Raw genomic sequence first — 16025 nt, 5'->3', positions numbered from 1 at the left:
GTCAAACAATTTTGACTCAAGAAGTCTTTGGTAGGACTTACCACAAGAATCATTTCAACAATTGAAAATTTCTTTTAATTTATCATAGTTATCAAGAACATTGACTGAAAACAGTAAAAAAAAACCCGTCATTTTTCATCTTTCAAGGGCAATAACTCTTACAAGGAGACATCAGATAACTATTAACACTGAAGACTTTTGTAGTCCTAATAATAAGGATCATTTCAGCTATTGAAAAAATTGGCCATAACCAACGGTTTTGGAGATATGTGCGAAAAACTAGTCTGACCACTGTTCTATTTTTAGTAACAGCGGCCATGTTTTTCAACGGATCAAAAATCCCCACATCAGTTCTATTCAAGATACACCAAGAAACATTCATACTAAGTATAGTTTCAATTGGTCGAGTAGTGTAAGAGGACAAGATATTTGAAAGAAATAACATTAAAAATAGCAAAAATCGTTGAAAAGGGGAAATACTTCCAACATTGCCTAACAGATTTAAACCAAAATTTGACCACTGATAGATCTCATCATGCTGAACACTTTTACCTGTGTTATAATTTGACTAAACCAAACGGTTTTGGAAATATATGCGAAAAACTACTGTTTGACCCCTATATTCTATTTTTAGTAACAGCAGCCATGTTTTCGAATAATCAAAAATCCCCTCGTCAGTTCTATGCAGGATACCCCAAGGAACATTCACACCTAGTTTGGTTCTAATTGGTCATGTAGTTTCACAGAAGAAGAGTTTTGTATAATTGTTAAAGGCGACAACGCATGTCAAGTTATGGCCTTTGGCAAGGTGAGCTAAAAATTGACAAAAATGACCATTTTCGAGTGGCAGATCTTACCTCATCAGCCCACTCATCCTCCAAGCACATCCTAACCCCCATTAACCTCACCACGTTATCACCTATCTTTAACTTATATATAACAAATGGCATCAGTACCATTGTGCAACTAATTTGCATTTAACTTGCACAAGTTCGCAAAATGTTGAAATTGAATTTTTTTTCAAAACAAATCAGCACGACAAGGGTTAATATGTAATACATAACATTTGTACATGTGTGAGTAATGAATCATGAACTACGTTTGTTACTTCAAACTTTATAGATGCTTGTTTTTTAAATACACCACTAATATCTGTACTGGATACCACTAATGTCAGTACTGGGAATAAACATTTGTAAAGTACTGTTTTAATTGATAACAATTCTTGTACAGTGTGTCAATTTTAGACCATTAACAAATTATGTTCTGTTGTGTAAATTGAACTAAAGCAAACATTAATGTAGAATGTCATACAGTGCATCCCTTCTATTAACAATGAGGCCAGTGTTAGTAAACTCACTTCAGCATTAAAAGCATGTAAATTATTTATTAGAAGACTTTCACAACAGAACTTTGGCAGGTAAATAAATACATAACTGAAAACTGGCATAAGTGTACACTACAGACTCAATACATCACAGCTAATAATAACTAACACATTTCACTAGTTTTAAAAAATAGTTTTAAATTACTGACATAGTAGTTTTACTTAGAAATAATTCCTTACATACGTTATCACAGGAGAATCTAGAATGGTAGTTACAACCCGACTACACTGTAATCTTTGGGTAATTTCCTACAGCATACAATAGAACCCAAAGCCCTAAGCATTAGTGAGTAAGCAATAAACATCAAAACTGTTAGTAAGTTGACCATATTTACATGAAGCTTGCTGTTGTATTCTTAAATGTACCACAAAAGAACTCTTGATTATGGAGAAGCAATCAAAATATGTGCAAAATCAAGCCTAGACTGTGTTGCATGAACAATCCGCAAATACAATGTGTGGTTGAATAATTCTTCATCAAAAACATGACATATCATACCTTAATATAACTGTCAGGTCCAAATGTTTTATTCTTTCTCCAACAAATTTTCATCATTATTTTGTGTATAACAAATATAAGTGGCATCATTCCAGAACTAAGTTCTTTCTTCAAATCAGAGAAAGACATGATTTTTTATTCTTAAATAAGTTATTTGACCTTGAGGTTCAAGTTCAAGGTCACAATCCATGTTATGTGACACATCATCTTTTGGTGAACTACCCACATGCGAAATATCAAAAGCCCAAACAAAAGACAAAAAAAAATTACAGACTGGGCACAAGTTTCTCCCTGAAAAAAAAAAACAAAAAAAAACAGGAATTTGACCTTGAATCAAAAACCAAGGTCACAGGCCATTATTCATGGTATGCAACACATTGTCTATAGGTGATCCATCCACATGCCAAATATCAAAAGCCTACATTGAAAGACAAAAAAGTTAAAGCCTGGACACGAGTTTGTGATGGACGGACAGAGTGATCACTTTAGGGCAACTACTACTAAACTAATTCAGAGTAAACTTTTGAACCACCTGTTTTGATTTTGAACCTGGCTAAATCAAGTCTTCATTACTTATTATTGAAAAAAATTGTTCAAAACATATGCTGTTAATTCAAAATGTTTAAATTACAATAGCTGACTTCTGCAAACTGCACATGCTTCTAAAGTGTACTAAAATTGAATTAAAAAAATTGGCAGTGGTAAATTCTCCGACAACATTCTTATCTCTGTTTACAAGCAGTAGAATATAAACTGCTATAAAACACTATTGTATATCAATACAGCATAGTTACTAGCATCTACAATTTATATAACTACTGTCTCCTTGTTTTCATTATCATTAAAACAACATACAAAATTTATAATATTTGATGACCATTCTTTATACAATGTGATGAAGATCTATAGTTCTTAGAACTGATTCGTTGTTTTAGCTTGTGGACATTCGTTTCATGGATTTCAATATAACATCTTAATTTTCCATTAAAGTTTGATATTCATGATTTGGCAAAACCTTTAATTATCACAGGACCACAAAAATGTCAGAACTTTCACAATATAATTTGACAGACAATTGAAATTGTTACCTTGGCATAAGTTCTCTTAACATACTGCTAACATCTATGACAGAACTGTCATAAATAGTAATATATTAATATACATCAAGCATTCAAATCAAACATAAGGCAAGATTTTACTGACTGTCTAAGAAGTAAAAAATCATGTTCTTGTTTCCATTTTGAATAGTGGATAGTAAGACAAATATGAATAAACAATAAAACTTTAGATTTCTATATAAGGAACAAAAAAATATATGTACGAGATCAAAGAACAATATGGTTGAAACATTTACATGAATTCTGTCAACAGTAAAAAACTGTGACACATAGAAACATAGACATGAGTTCTGTCAACAGTAAAAAACTATGACATGTAGAAACATCCACATGAATTGTGTCAATAGTTAAACACTTAGAAATGTAACAGTAAAATGTCAACAATTAACAGTTAAAAAAACACAACTAATGTAAGTATAAAATCTGTAAAAAAATTATCACAAAAATTCAATGAGACATATTAATGGACGGAATGCCTTGTGAATGACTGCTGAATCAAGTAATTTTTTTTAAAGAAAATCCAGAATTACATGGACAAAGGACCTATCACTCATGATAAAGAACACATGATTTTTAACAAAAAGTTAAATTTTGGAGTTCATTTGAATTTCTTATATTTTTTTAAAGGCATATGATAAAAAAAAAACCAATTTAATAATAATGACTAAAGTTTTTCAATTCAGCTTATTAAAAAAAGGAAAAAGAAATAAAAACCTTTTCAATATATAAATATTCAATATCATATAATAAATACATAATAAATAACAAACATTATATAAACATAACAACTGAAAACTACAATGAGCAATTAGTATTGAACATTTGATTCTAGTCATCAAAATAATTAATAGTGTCAACTACACTTTAAAAATACTTAAAATACTAATTTCATTGTATTAGATGTTGCCTCATGCTAATATAAAAAAAATTATTATATAATGCCTTCTAAGGAACCTACAGTATACTAGCACTAATCCACTTCTATACTGCATTCAGATTTCATATTAGGATAAGATACAAATGTACTTGAGTTATCTCCCATTAATATACAAAAAAAGTTCTACAGAACTGGATCCAATATTTATTTGTTGTGCATTATTTGTTTTCCTAATAAACAATTAAAATAAACTATATAGTTACAGGATAGTTCATATATACATGTATCTATAAATATTATCAACTTTCTGCACCAATATCATTAAGTTGACTGAAGAGATATGACCAATGAACTTCCTCCTTTATGGTATCTTTCACTTACATGTACATGTATTACTAAAATAATTTATTACATGCATGTAAATACGCTCTACATGTACATATTAGATGACTGATTTATTTTAGGGTGATAAAATGTGTATCCACTATACAAAATTATTTGCAAGGAATTATTTTTTTCTGTATACTTGTTTAAAGTGCAACTGAGACTTTAACTTAACGGTAGTCAACTTTTTAAGCTTTACAGATCCAAAAATCTATGAAAAATGTGCCGTAATTCATTCTTGTTAAATAATAAATATTAAGTACAATTATTAATCTATAGGTAGTAAAGGTATTGAAACTATGGATCTGCTGGACATGATTCAACTACTATTTTTTTATTTATTGATGTGTGGAAAATATGCTAAGATACATTTGTATGTAAATTGCAAAAATTTGAACTTTTAGGCAAATTCTAGAAGTCATAATCAAGACTAGACCAAGTTTCATAGTTATCATCTAAACTGACCAACTGTAGGTGATCATCTAAACAGATCTACTCTAGAAGTCATCATCTAGACTCTCGGTCATAAAGGCTCTATCATCACTATCTTCTCCATACTCCTTGTTCAACAGCTCACCACAATTATCAATCAGCCGTGACAGGTCAGCCTTTGTTGTATAGCGGGAATTATCTTCATCAGGTGTACCAGTATCAGTACTCCAGTCAGGTCGGTCAGTCTCCACAAATACTTCAGGCTCTTCACAGAAGGACACATGTTTATTGGACTGATTCAGATCATTCTCTTCTTTCTGGTTTTCAGCTCTCTTTTCATTCTCTTTTTGTTCACGACTGCTGTCAACTTCATCATACCCCTGATCATCAACATTTTTCTCATTGCTGTCTGGTGGCAGATCAAGGTGAGTGTTTATTTTTTCATCATCCTTTATTAAGTCAGTTTCACTATTTTCATTTTCATCAATTAATTTCTCCTTTACCTCCTCTTTTTTCACATGTTGGTTCTCTGATAAATTTTTATTTTCTTTTGACTTTAACATTTCTGAATCAGACTTTAGATATTCTGTTTCATTTTCTTTTTTATCATCTATTTTCTGATCTATTCCTCTTATGTTATCATACTTGATGTCTTCATTGGAACTGGTATGAGCAGCAACTGAATCTGAAGTGGGCACCAGAGTCATGGCTTGTTGTTCTTCTTGCTGTTCCACACTTTGACTTACAACATGATCCGAGAAGAGCTTCCTTTGCATATCAGCAACATGCTTGGGAACACCCTCACCTGGGGGGAATGGCAGTTTAAATGGATTTGTCTGATCCTCATTTTCAATAATTTCATCGACTCTGACAGGCACATTAGCAGGAACAGGAGAATATGGGGATCTTTCTGGCATAGGTACCCTCCGTCTAGCAGGGGCTGTTCCAGGGCGTTTACTTGACCCTTGGGCTGATGACCCTGAAACCTTTAGTGATTGTCCCGTTTTATCTGATGCTGTAGAGGGCCTATCATCAGCAAATTTGTAGGCATGTCCTTTTGATGGAGTCTTGGGGGATTTACTACCATCAAAATTTCCACCTCCAAATGACCTATTCACGGATGCATCATAGCGCTTTATACCAGTGTCTATTGATTTTCTCTCATTCAACATATTGTGAATACGTTTTTTGGCAATGTCTGGTACAAGCTTTGCTATTTCTGGGTCAGACTTGGACAATTCCTCCTTTTGACGAGTTTTTTCTTGTTTGCGTTTGTCAACATCTTGCTTACGTTTTGTATTAACCCTTTCATCATAAGTCATTCTTAGGTTTTTATTGTCCTTATCTTCCTTTGCAGGAGATGTACTATTAGCAGCAGTCTGCAGTTTTGGCTGAGCACTCATTGGTCTTGCCCCCATTTTTAATTTTATTTTACCTGCAACTGGCCTTTTGTACATGAACTTAGATGTTTGCGGTAGCTGATCATTATTTTTATCATCATTTAGATCAAACTTCAGATGTTCTGATGAGGTTCCCAGTTGGTCTTGAACAGTCTGAGGCTTGTCATTTACTGTACCATTTTTCTCAATGTCCTTTCTAGTTCTATATGAATATTGAGGATCTGACTTTCCTCTCCAATTAGTAGGGGCAGTCTGGGGGCGAACTGTCATACTTTTACTAAGAGAAGAAGATTCAATCCTAATTTTTAGTTGCCTCTCTTCTTCTTTTTCCTGTCGTCTTTTATCACGTTGGGTTTTACGATAATCTTTCTCTTTTTCCACGATCCACTTGTCAACCAATTTCTTTGATTCCAATCTACGTTCAAATTTTTCATTTGCTTCCAATACTAACTTTTCTCTCTCTTCTCTTTTCTTCTTTCTCTCCTCCCTTTCCTTTTTCCTATGTTCTTTATCCTTTTGTTTCAACCATTTCAATAAATCTGGATTTTTACAATCCTTCAAGTGATGAACTTCTGGCTCATTTGGTCTTGTCCTTGGAGAAAGTGTCCTTGACCCTGTATGAGATGAGAAACTGTCTATCGTTGAATTTAATTTAGTTTCAGAGTCAGATTTTTTCACTCTTCTTTTTTTCTTTTTCATATTTACAGGATGTGGATCAACAATTATCCTTCCTTCTCTTGCAGCTGTAGAGTTCATGACCCTTTGTACACTTCCATAGTTTTGATCTTCACCCAAGTCACCTGAAAAAAAAGTATAAATTTATTGATTGAATGTGCACTTACATGGAATGCCAAATGGAATACATGTAAATGTAACTCTTTTTACAGAACTTTCTAAAATATAAAAATCATTAAGTGGTTTTCATAAATTGTTAAGCATGTTAATGGTGTAAATTAAGTGCTTCTGACTCTTGTGGTTATATACATGTATATGTTTAACAGTATTGTAGCCCATGGAAACCATCATTGAAATTTTCTCATCCACAACTTGAATTTCCTTCCACTTTTAATTACATGCAATAAATTTGTACCAAGGTAAATTTTATTAACATCAAGGATTAGAAGCTACTTCACAGTTTCATTAACTTGCAGGTTGTTTGTCAATTTAATTAATTTGTTAATTATTGATTTGAAACAAGCAACAGGTAAAACCACTTTGAAGTACATTGTATATTGATGTGGAGAATTAGTTAAGGAGCAGTCACACATGATCTTGCATAGGTCATTAGATGTATTTCTGTAGGGTTTAATTCATATGTTTTCACAGTATAATTTAACTGATTGGAAAAAGAAAATATGGGTTGAAAACTTAAATGTATACTTGTACAAAATCATAGGATTTCTCTAAGTTCAAAATTTAACTTGTCAAATACTATAGTACAGGTACATGTATGTCAAATATGCTTTGTACATGTATGTACAAAGTAGCTACATGTTCAGTACTTTCTAAAAAGATCAATGAAATATCCATGTACTGTACTTAAACTACACTTTTATGGTTTGGAAAACAAAAGAAGATCATCAACGCATGTACATATATGTTGTATGTACATTTTTACATGTACATGTATCAAAACTTCATAATACTGATGTGTTTCTTCATGCATTACAATAATTACCAGGACAAAAAGATGGAGAATATAGTCCTCAAAATGTCAACCAAAAACTAAATGCAACTTTTCATGAAAATTATTTAAATGTAAAAGAAAAATGATTCAATAATAATCTAATGGAATTTCATTAAGGAAGCTACTGGTAATGGAAGGAATTCCTGCAAATGTTTTTTTTTGCTTTTATTCCATTAATACAAATTTAATAGTTCCCCAAAAATCATGTTCCAAATTTTCTTTTGGAAATGAAATTCTCTGATTGAGGACCCTAACCTCGGCCCAGCACTAATATAAATCCATGAGTAGTATTTTACCATGCTGTCTCAATCTTTTTTTTGTGACTGGATTATGAATATCCTGTTCCTTTTTCTAATCAGAATCCCTGCTTTTATCTTATGGCAGATTAAAAAATATCATATTATAATACATACATGTAATTTAATACAGCAGTGGGCATGGTGAAGACCATTTTGAAACAAAATACATGTACTTCAAGGATAATGGTGACCAAAAACTACATGTATCATCAGTGTATGGTTTCAGAAGATTTTTTTAATTTACATGAAACAAAGGACAAACAACCCTAAATGAAGTTGCTGAATGCCATAAATAGTGACATGTGATTTGACATGTACGCAGACAGGAAAGATTTCATATGTTTTAAAACATGCATTGAATGGAAACATATTCAGGACCATTATGGAAATTTGTGTTTGTTCCTATAAAATCAAAAAGAAACAAATGTTTGTCTAAATTACATGAAAACCATACCTTTTTCATATAATATGGAAGAAATATAATTACCATATGATTTTTATTGACTTGTTTTTCATTAATTAATTTGTTAGATCTTACACATATGTTTTTCATGTGTTTTCAAACAAATATGAAAAACATGTACATGTATGTTGCAATTTTTCCTGTGTACATGTACATCTACTTGTATAACTACTGTATGTAAAATGTATATTTTATTTTTGAAAAAATGGGTCAAAGACAAGAATGGCAGAAGTAGATATCCAACAGGTCTGAAATCGGATCTTATAATTTGGGACCCATACCTGATGCTGGATACTAAATATCAGAAGGCTGCAGTGTGACAGTAGTACATGTACACATATGTTGCTGAGAAAAGTGTTAAGAAAATAATTCCACCCCACCCGCCCATCCCCAACATTCACCATACTATAAGCTGATTTTCACCATAAGAAATTCTGCCATAAATGTGGTAAAAATAAACAAGTTATAAAGGCAGCATCAAGGTACTTGCTACATGTACATCTCAAAAGGCTCTACCCCAAAGTTTTTTGTTTCTGAATTTTTAACATTTTTTTGGCAGATCAAATTTCTGAATTTTCTATTCATGTCTACATGAATATCTGACATGACACTACTTTCATGAAATGACTAGTGACTTCCAATCTAAAGATTAACAAAATTTGAAAACATGGTGTACATACATGTACATGTACAAATGTAAGTTACGTAATCTGAATTTCGTCGACAGATCTACATGTATGAATAAAGAGTTTTAATACATGCACACCTGTATAATATTGAAGTATGCATGTTTAACAGCATACATGTACATTTGTACATCTGTATATTCTACATGCAGCTTTTACATGTATTAAGATATAAAAGTTCCAGCAAAATAAAAAAATAAACCATAAGATCCTCAACCTGCCTGATTTTTTTAAGTTGCTAGTGAATGAGAATCAACAAATTAGCTTGATGTAGCCTAAAGCTGAGTCATTTATATGGAAATGAACAAATCATTGATGCATCTCAAATTGTTCATTTAAAGATCTGCTATATAAAAAAAACAAACATGTACCCAGCACATGTTATTAAATTCAATAAATTTTATTAGTTCTATAAAAATTTTCATCATAAATTTTAGAGTTCTCTAAATATGATATTGAATTAAAATTCTTTCAGCATTTATCATTCAAAAGCTCATCTACTGACTAATTAATATTTATAACTTAAACACGAGTATGTTAATAAAATTTTAATGCACAAAGCAAATTGCACTAAGACAAAAATATAGCATACAAAAAAGGAGGTAATGAATAATTTGTTGTTTAAAAGAAGAAATGTCATTTAAAGACCAATACATTATTTACTGATTACATGTACATGTAAGAAGTTTTAAGAAGCACCAGCACATACTAATGTACATGTACTGTACATGTACCCAACATGACCCAAATATGGACACTCAGTTAATAAAAATGGATCAACTGTAATCCAAGCCTTACCAACACTTAATCCAAATTAGAAGATATTCTGAAAACATGAAGGTGTCACCCAGGTCACATGCATACATGTATATCCAGGTTTTTTTTTATCTAAATCAATCTAAAAAAAATTATTCAGACTCACCCTCAACAGATTGTTGTGAAAATTAATGCCCTCATTTCTTTCCACAGGCAGGCAGTTACTAACATACATTGTATTGTCCAAGTCATGCAAGTTTGAAGAAAACCTGATCAAAAAGGAGAGACAGTTCCAAGGCAGCATCATAGTGATGAAAGACAAACTGCAGAACTGACCAGGTTGAGACAATTACATACTGTTCATACACTGCCACAGAAGGACGGACCAGGCAGGGACAATTACATACTGTACACCCACTGTAACTGAAGGATGGACCAGGCAGGGACATTTACTTACTGTACACCCACTGCCATTGAAGGAAGGACCAGGCAGAGACAATTACATACTGTACACCCACTGTAACTGAAGGACGGACCAGGCAGGGACAATTACTTACTGTACACCCACTGTAACTGAAGGACGGACCAGGCAGGGACAATTACTTACTGTACACCCACTGTAACTGAAGGATGGACCAGGCAGGGACAATTACTTACTGTATACCCACTGTAACTGAAGGACGGACCAGACACGGACAATGACATACTGTACACCCACTGTAACTGAAGGACGGACCAGGCAGAGACAATTATATACTGTACACCCACTGTAACTGAAGGACGGACCAGGCAGAGACAATTATATACTGTATACCCACTACAACTTTGTTGCATGATGTACATGAGAGAGTAATCAAGGGAATCAAGGTTATAGCGGTAATCAAAAGAATGTAATCCAGGGTCAAAGACCAGACAAGGAAAACAGACATACACAACAAAGAATATAAAGTAACTAAAATCATACATACAAAGTAACAAAAGCAAATGAGCAACTCAGACTCCACTAAAAACTTGAAGCATGGACTAGGTGCACCAGTAGGGTATGTACATATATAAGTTAACTGATCAACTTACTTGTGCTAGCTAATGTGTCTTTTGACTTTGACCTGTATTTGGTAAGTCCCCTGGGTGCACCACTATGACCACTTCTAGGCCGCATGCTAGCAGGTAAACTCCTGGGTACAAGAACACCACTAGGTGGCAGCCCATGACTAGCACTGACATACTGGCTTCTTAGTGTCTGCATTTGCTGAAACTGTTGACTTGTGAGCTGAACAGATGAACCAGAAAACTGAGTTGCTAGCAACTTATGCAATTCTTTATACTTTCTTTTTATTCTTTCTTCAATGAATATGTCTGGGTTTATGTCAAATGATCTAGATTTTCTCACTTGGCTACGTTTCAATAACTTTTTACTTTTGCCTTTACGACCAGAGTCACTAGCAGAATCATGAACAATGTTACTTAATTGTCTTTGATGTGATATACCAACAGGAGCACTTTGAATTGATGATAAGGATTCAGACCTTCCTTCTTTTGTTGATGATCTTTTTGGTGATTGAGGTGATCTTGACCTGTTCCGTGATTTCTTTGAAGAATGTACAGCAGGGGAATGTGACCTTGACTTTGAAGAATATGAACTGGAACGTGACCTGGATCTAGAAGAGTAACTCCTGGAAGAACTTGATCGTGAAGATTTTCTTGCCACTCTAGCTTTGTCATGTGAACCAGAGGACCAAAAGCTTGATGAAGAGCCAGACCTTGATCCTGAACTTGCTGACCTTGACCTTCTAACTGGGTCAGTGTCAGGTAGTGGTATAGTTACTTTTCCATGGTTCTGGTCATTTATTTCATGAGAATTTTTACGGATCACTTTGATCCTTTGACGTGACTGTCTATCTTTACTTTTTTCCCTCATTTTAGAACTCTTTGGTCTAGTCTCTTTTACAAGATTTACAAATAAGTCTTTTTGTTCTGAAGTGGCCTCCCCTTCAGAACTGCTCTGCACTAATTTTTCCAACAGTAACAATTTTTCTGATTTCAGTTTAGGCATTTTGTTGCTCTGGCATCATACAGGTGATCTGAAATGACATAAAATGATAATGTATCATAAAGATTACAATTACTAGACATTAACTCCATGAGTCTACTTCCTATATTTTAGTGGTACAAGTACAATTGTCCAGTTGGTTAGAACTAACTTCTGGGAAATAAACTAGATCATTAGTAAACAGTATCCAGCTTCAGACACATTTACAAATTACGCTTCATTTGATCTTCTTTACACACAAATTAAAACCTGTCCAAAAATTAATTTGCAATTATATTCAAAAACTAAATCAACAGATTGTGAATTCTTAGAGAAAAAAAAAAAACAAATTATTTTGTACAGTTCATTGTGTTTCAAAACATTGATGATCACACAAAATTTACAAAGAGAACAACCCTTGAGCAGATATACTTTTCTATACTACAGTCCCACCTGCTTGAGGATTACTCATGATCATAGGAGAGTTCTTTGTGATGCCATCACCTGGATTTGGTTTTGGTTGGCAAAAACTCCATTGAGTGGAATAGGGCATCAACTTTAAATCATCATAACTTTTTTCATTTTTTAAGATACATGTTGTAATTGAAAAAATCTTTCGGTTCATTATGCAACTAAAAAAGCTCTTTACCCATGGAATTTTTTTAAATAAATATTCAGTAATTAGACTATATAAGCATAAAATTCTAAACATAATTTTATACGAAAATAGAGGTTTACATATAAATATCATTCAAAATTTTATCTTTCAAATAAAAGAGTAATAAATTCCCATACAAAATATGAATTATTTTTCTAAATGAAACATTTTACAGAACTTGAAAATTTGGTATGAAATAACAAAAATATAAAGTTTTGAAAATTGGGATTCTAATCATGAACTTGTTAATTATATATTTAATTGTTTATTTGCCGACCAATTTGACACCTAATGATATATGCGTGTAAATAAGTGAAAATGACATCACTAATGAGATTGGTAAACTCTCCTACATTGTATTTGCACATTTTTTTAAAGTCATTGTAATCATTTAGATTTTAAGGGACATAATTTGAATGATATAAAAGAAACTATATTTTGACTAAAATTTGTGTAGTGTTCAGAAATAAATGTAGAAGGGAAGTTTCTAAAACTGAGTTATTAACTTAAAATTTCACTCATACATGTACAATTGTACCTAAAACTAATGTTCTAGATTACATCATTCTAACCAATCATCACAGGCTAGAACCCTTCTAAATTCATTTCTTTCTTATGCAGAATCATCTTACAGGGATTAGGCACATGGCCATACATTTATACATGTACATTTTGTATGTACATATACATGTACATCATTCCTGTCAGAACTATATACAGGTACACACCAATGGAAGATTTAACAATGAGTAACTGGAAACAGGAATTTAGCAAAAGGGAGGTAAAAGTGCAGTAAATTAAAATGATTATAGTAAAATACGGATTTGGAAACACCGGAAAACTCCTTAATACAAACGTAGCATGACAATTCTATATATACAGTAGTACAAGTAAAAACTCCAGTGTACATGTATATATACATTTGTATATTTCACAAAGTGTGCATGTACATTTGTATTTAAATAATCAACTATTTGGATGGAAATGTAAAAATGAAAAGATTTCATGTCAATCCGTCCCCAGTAGATCCTTCCCCAAATGGATCTGTCCACTTTTTAAAAGTTGATCTGTCCCCAATTATAAACTCTATAGATGCATTAGGAATTCATACAATCAAACTATTAAACATAAACACTGAAAATAAATTATCTTATTCTTTTCTACATGTATATACCTTTTCAGAAAGTTTACAATATAAATAAAAAGATTAATTAGACCTAATTGACTACAGTTTAGAGTAATTACATATTATTATTATATTACAAAATGAAAAGTAATTATTTTTTTACCATGAAAGGGTTATTGTTTTCCATTTACTTATTTGCTTATGTGATCTTTAAAGAGTAATCATGAGAACCAAGGTTATAGAGGTAATCAAAAGAATGTAATCCAGGGATAAAGACCAGACATGGAAAACAGACATACAAAACAAAGAACATAAAGTAACTAAAATCATACATACAAAATAACACAAGCAAATGAGCCACTCGGACTCCACTAAAAACTGGGAGCATGGACCAGGTGCACCAATAGGGAAAGCATCCTCTACTTTTCTAGAAACACCCACTGAGTTGCTCATAAAAAGTCATGTCCGGGGTAGACAACCCAGGAAAGGAAAACTATTAAAGTTTGAATTTAGTTAGTGAACGATTACATGTGTAAATGAAACAGCATGCAAACCATGTTTTTGTCTTTGAATAAATATACAAATATTATATATTTTTTTTCATTTTTTAGTTCAGAATTTAGATTACATGTACCTTGAAAGTGTAATGGCCACAGTCCTTAATAAAATTGTCTGTAAATAACCAGTTTCAGTATATGACACTAAATCTTATACAGATGAATTCATACAATATAATTATTGGGTGAACGGATCAACTTGGAGACAGACCAACCTAACCTGCTACCAAGGAAAACATGTTTCATGACTTAAAGAAGGATATTTCATTTCCAAAATTATAGGGCCCATAAAGAGCATATAAATCAACTACAATGAATGAAGTAATTGGGTAAACGATAAGACATTACACAATACAAGTGTTTATAATGTACATGTATCCATTATGATAAAAATGTACACGTAGACAATAGACAATATTTATCAGCACAAACACATTTACATTAAATGGTTATGGCATAATGCAATACAAAACAAAGTGCAAATAAAAGTAATATGACATTAATATGAACAATAATTTGATCAAGGTGTGACAGTGGTATACAGTTTAATTTTGAGACATATTGAGAAAAAGTGGTATTCATCTTCAATATCACCATTTTTACATGAATTACAAGTTCTATTATTTCTATATATTTTGCAATATCTCCCTTTTATATTGCTAAAGAATGGGTACTAATATGGAATTTACAAAGAATGGATCTATCAGATTTATTTTTACAAATGTCTACATATGCAGGTCGCTGAAATGGTATATGGGTTTTTCGGAAAAATGTTAATTTTTTAACTTGCTGATATGACATTAATAATATTTTGTTTAGTTTGGTCAATTATTCTTTGCTCAATTCTGTTAATGTGAGATTCAATGATGTTTATCTTTAGATTTAGGTAGCTGAAATTATTCAACATATTTTTGATGTGAGGCATCCATACACTACTTTCTTCAACTTTGTTAAAAATATTATGAACCAGGGAATTGGGAGAGTATGTGTACTAAAAACTTCAGAATATTTAAATTAACTCTGAGGTGTAAAGGTATCCTATTTAGTTCAGATAAACAGGCGATATTTGTTGCCTTACTGTGAACTCCAAGAATTTCTTTCACAAATTTTAGGTGTAAATGTTCATATGGGTCTGAGTCTTTGTAATTTTTAGCAGCTCCCCAGACCTCACTTCCATATAAAATAACGGAAACTATTAAAGTATCAAATAATTTCACTATTAAATTACAGGGGTTGTCTAATGACAAAGACTTTTTTTTAAACCAAACTTTCTTTCCCTTTTCCATTAAAAGGGAAAGAAAGCTTGGTATATGTATTAAACTAGACCTGACCTGTTGCGCTAACAAGTTCAGATTTTCTGTCATAAACTAACTCAATCAGCAGAATATACAAATTTAAGTTAAACCTCTTTAAGCAATTTACCTTTCAAGAACATGGTGAAGTCAATTTAAAGAACTGATACCGGCATCTCTTCGTCAATACAGAAGCTTGCATGCCGACGAAAAATTGTTTACAAATTGCATCTCGTTGGGTTGGTGCCAATTTGTGATTTCGACCAGCGTAATTGATTAGGTATTTAGGCTTTAGTAATTCTTAAACGTTGTATTCGATAAAGAAATGAAAAAATTCTTTCAAAAATATTTTCAAAAGAGCAAAGGTGTAATTAT

General features: G+C 32.2%; 1 protein-coding gene across 1 annotated transcript; it reads right to left on the bottom strand.

The window, feature by feature from the left end:
* Nucleotides 1-1367: 1367 nt before the first annotated feature.
* Nucleotides 1368-15898, bottom strand: LOC148609001 (uncharacterized). Its single transcript, XM_088540473.1, has 3 exons — nt 15781-15898; nt 11063-12069; nt 1368-6897 (listed from the first exon to the last, which is right to left on the bottom strand). The coding sequence occupies exons 2-3, from the start codon at nt 12039-12041 to the stop codon at nt 4763-4765; spliced, it is 3114 nt and encodes a 1037-aa protein (XP_088396599.1). The 5' UTR covers nt 12042-12069; nt 15781-15898; the 3' UTR covers nt 1368-4762.
* Between the last annotated feature and the right edge of the window lie 127 nt (nt 15899-16025).

Source organism: Perna viridis, chromosome 8 (assembly GCF_037379345.1).
Source record: "Perna viridis isolate PV_CMFRI_1.1 ecotype Kerala chromosome 8, ASM3737934v1, whole genome shotgun sequence".
Classification (NCBI taxonomy): Eukaryota; Metazoa; Mollusca; class Bivalvia; order Mytilida; family Mytilidae; genus Perna; species Perna viridis.
Note: the sequence above shows the minus strand (reverse complement) of the source record. Positions and strands in the feature narration are given on the sequence as shown.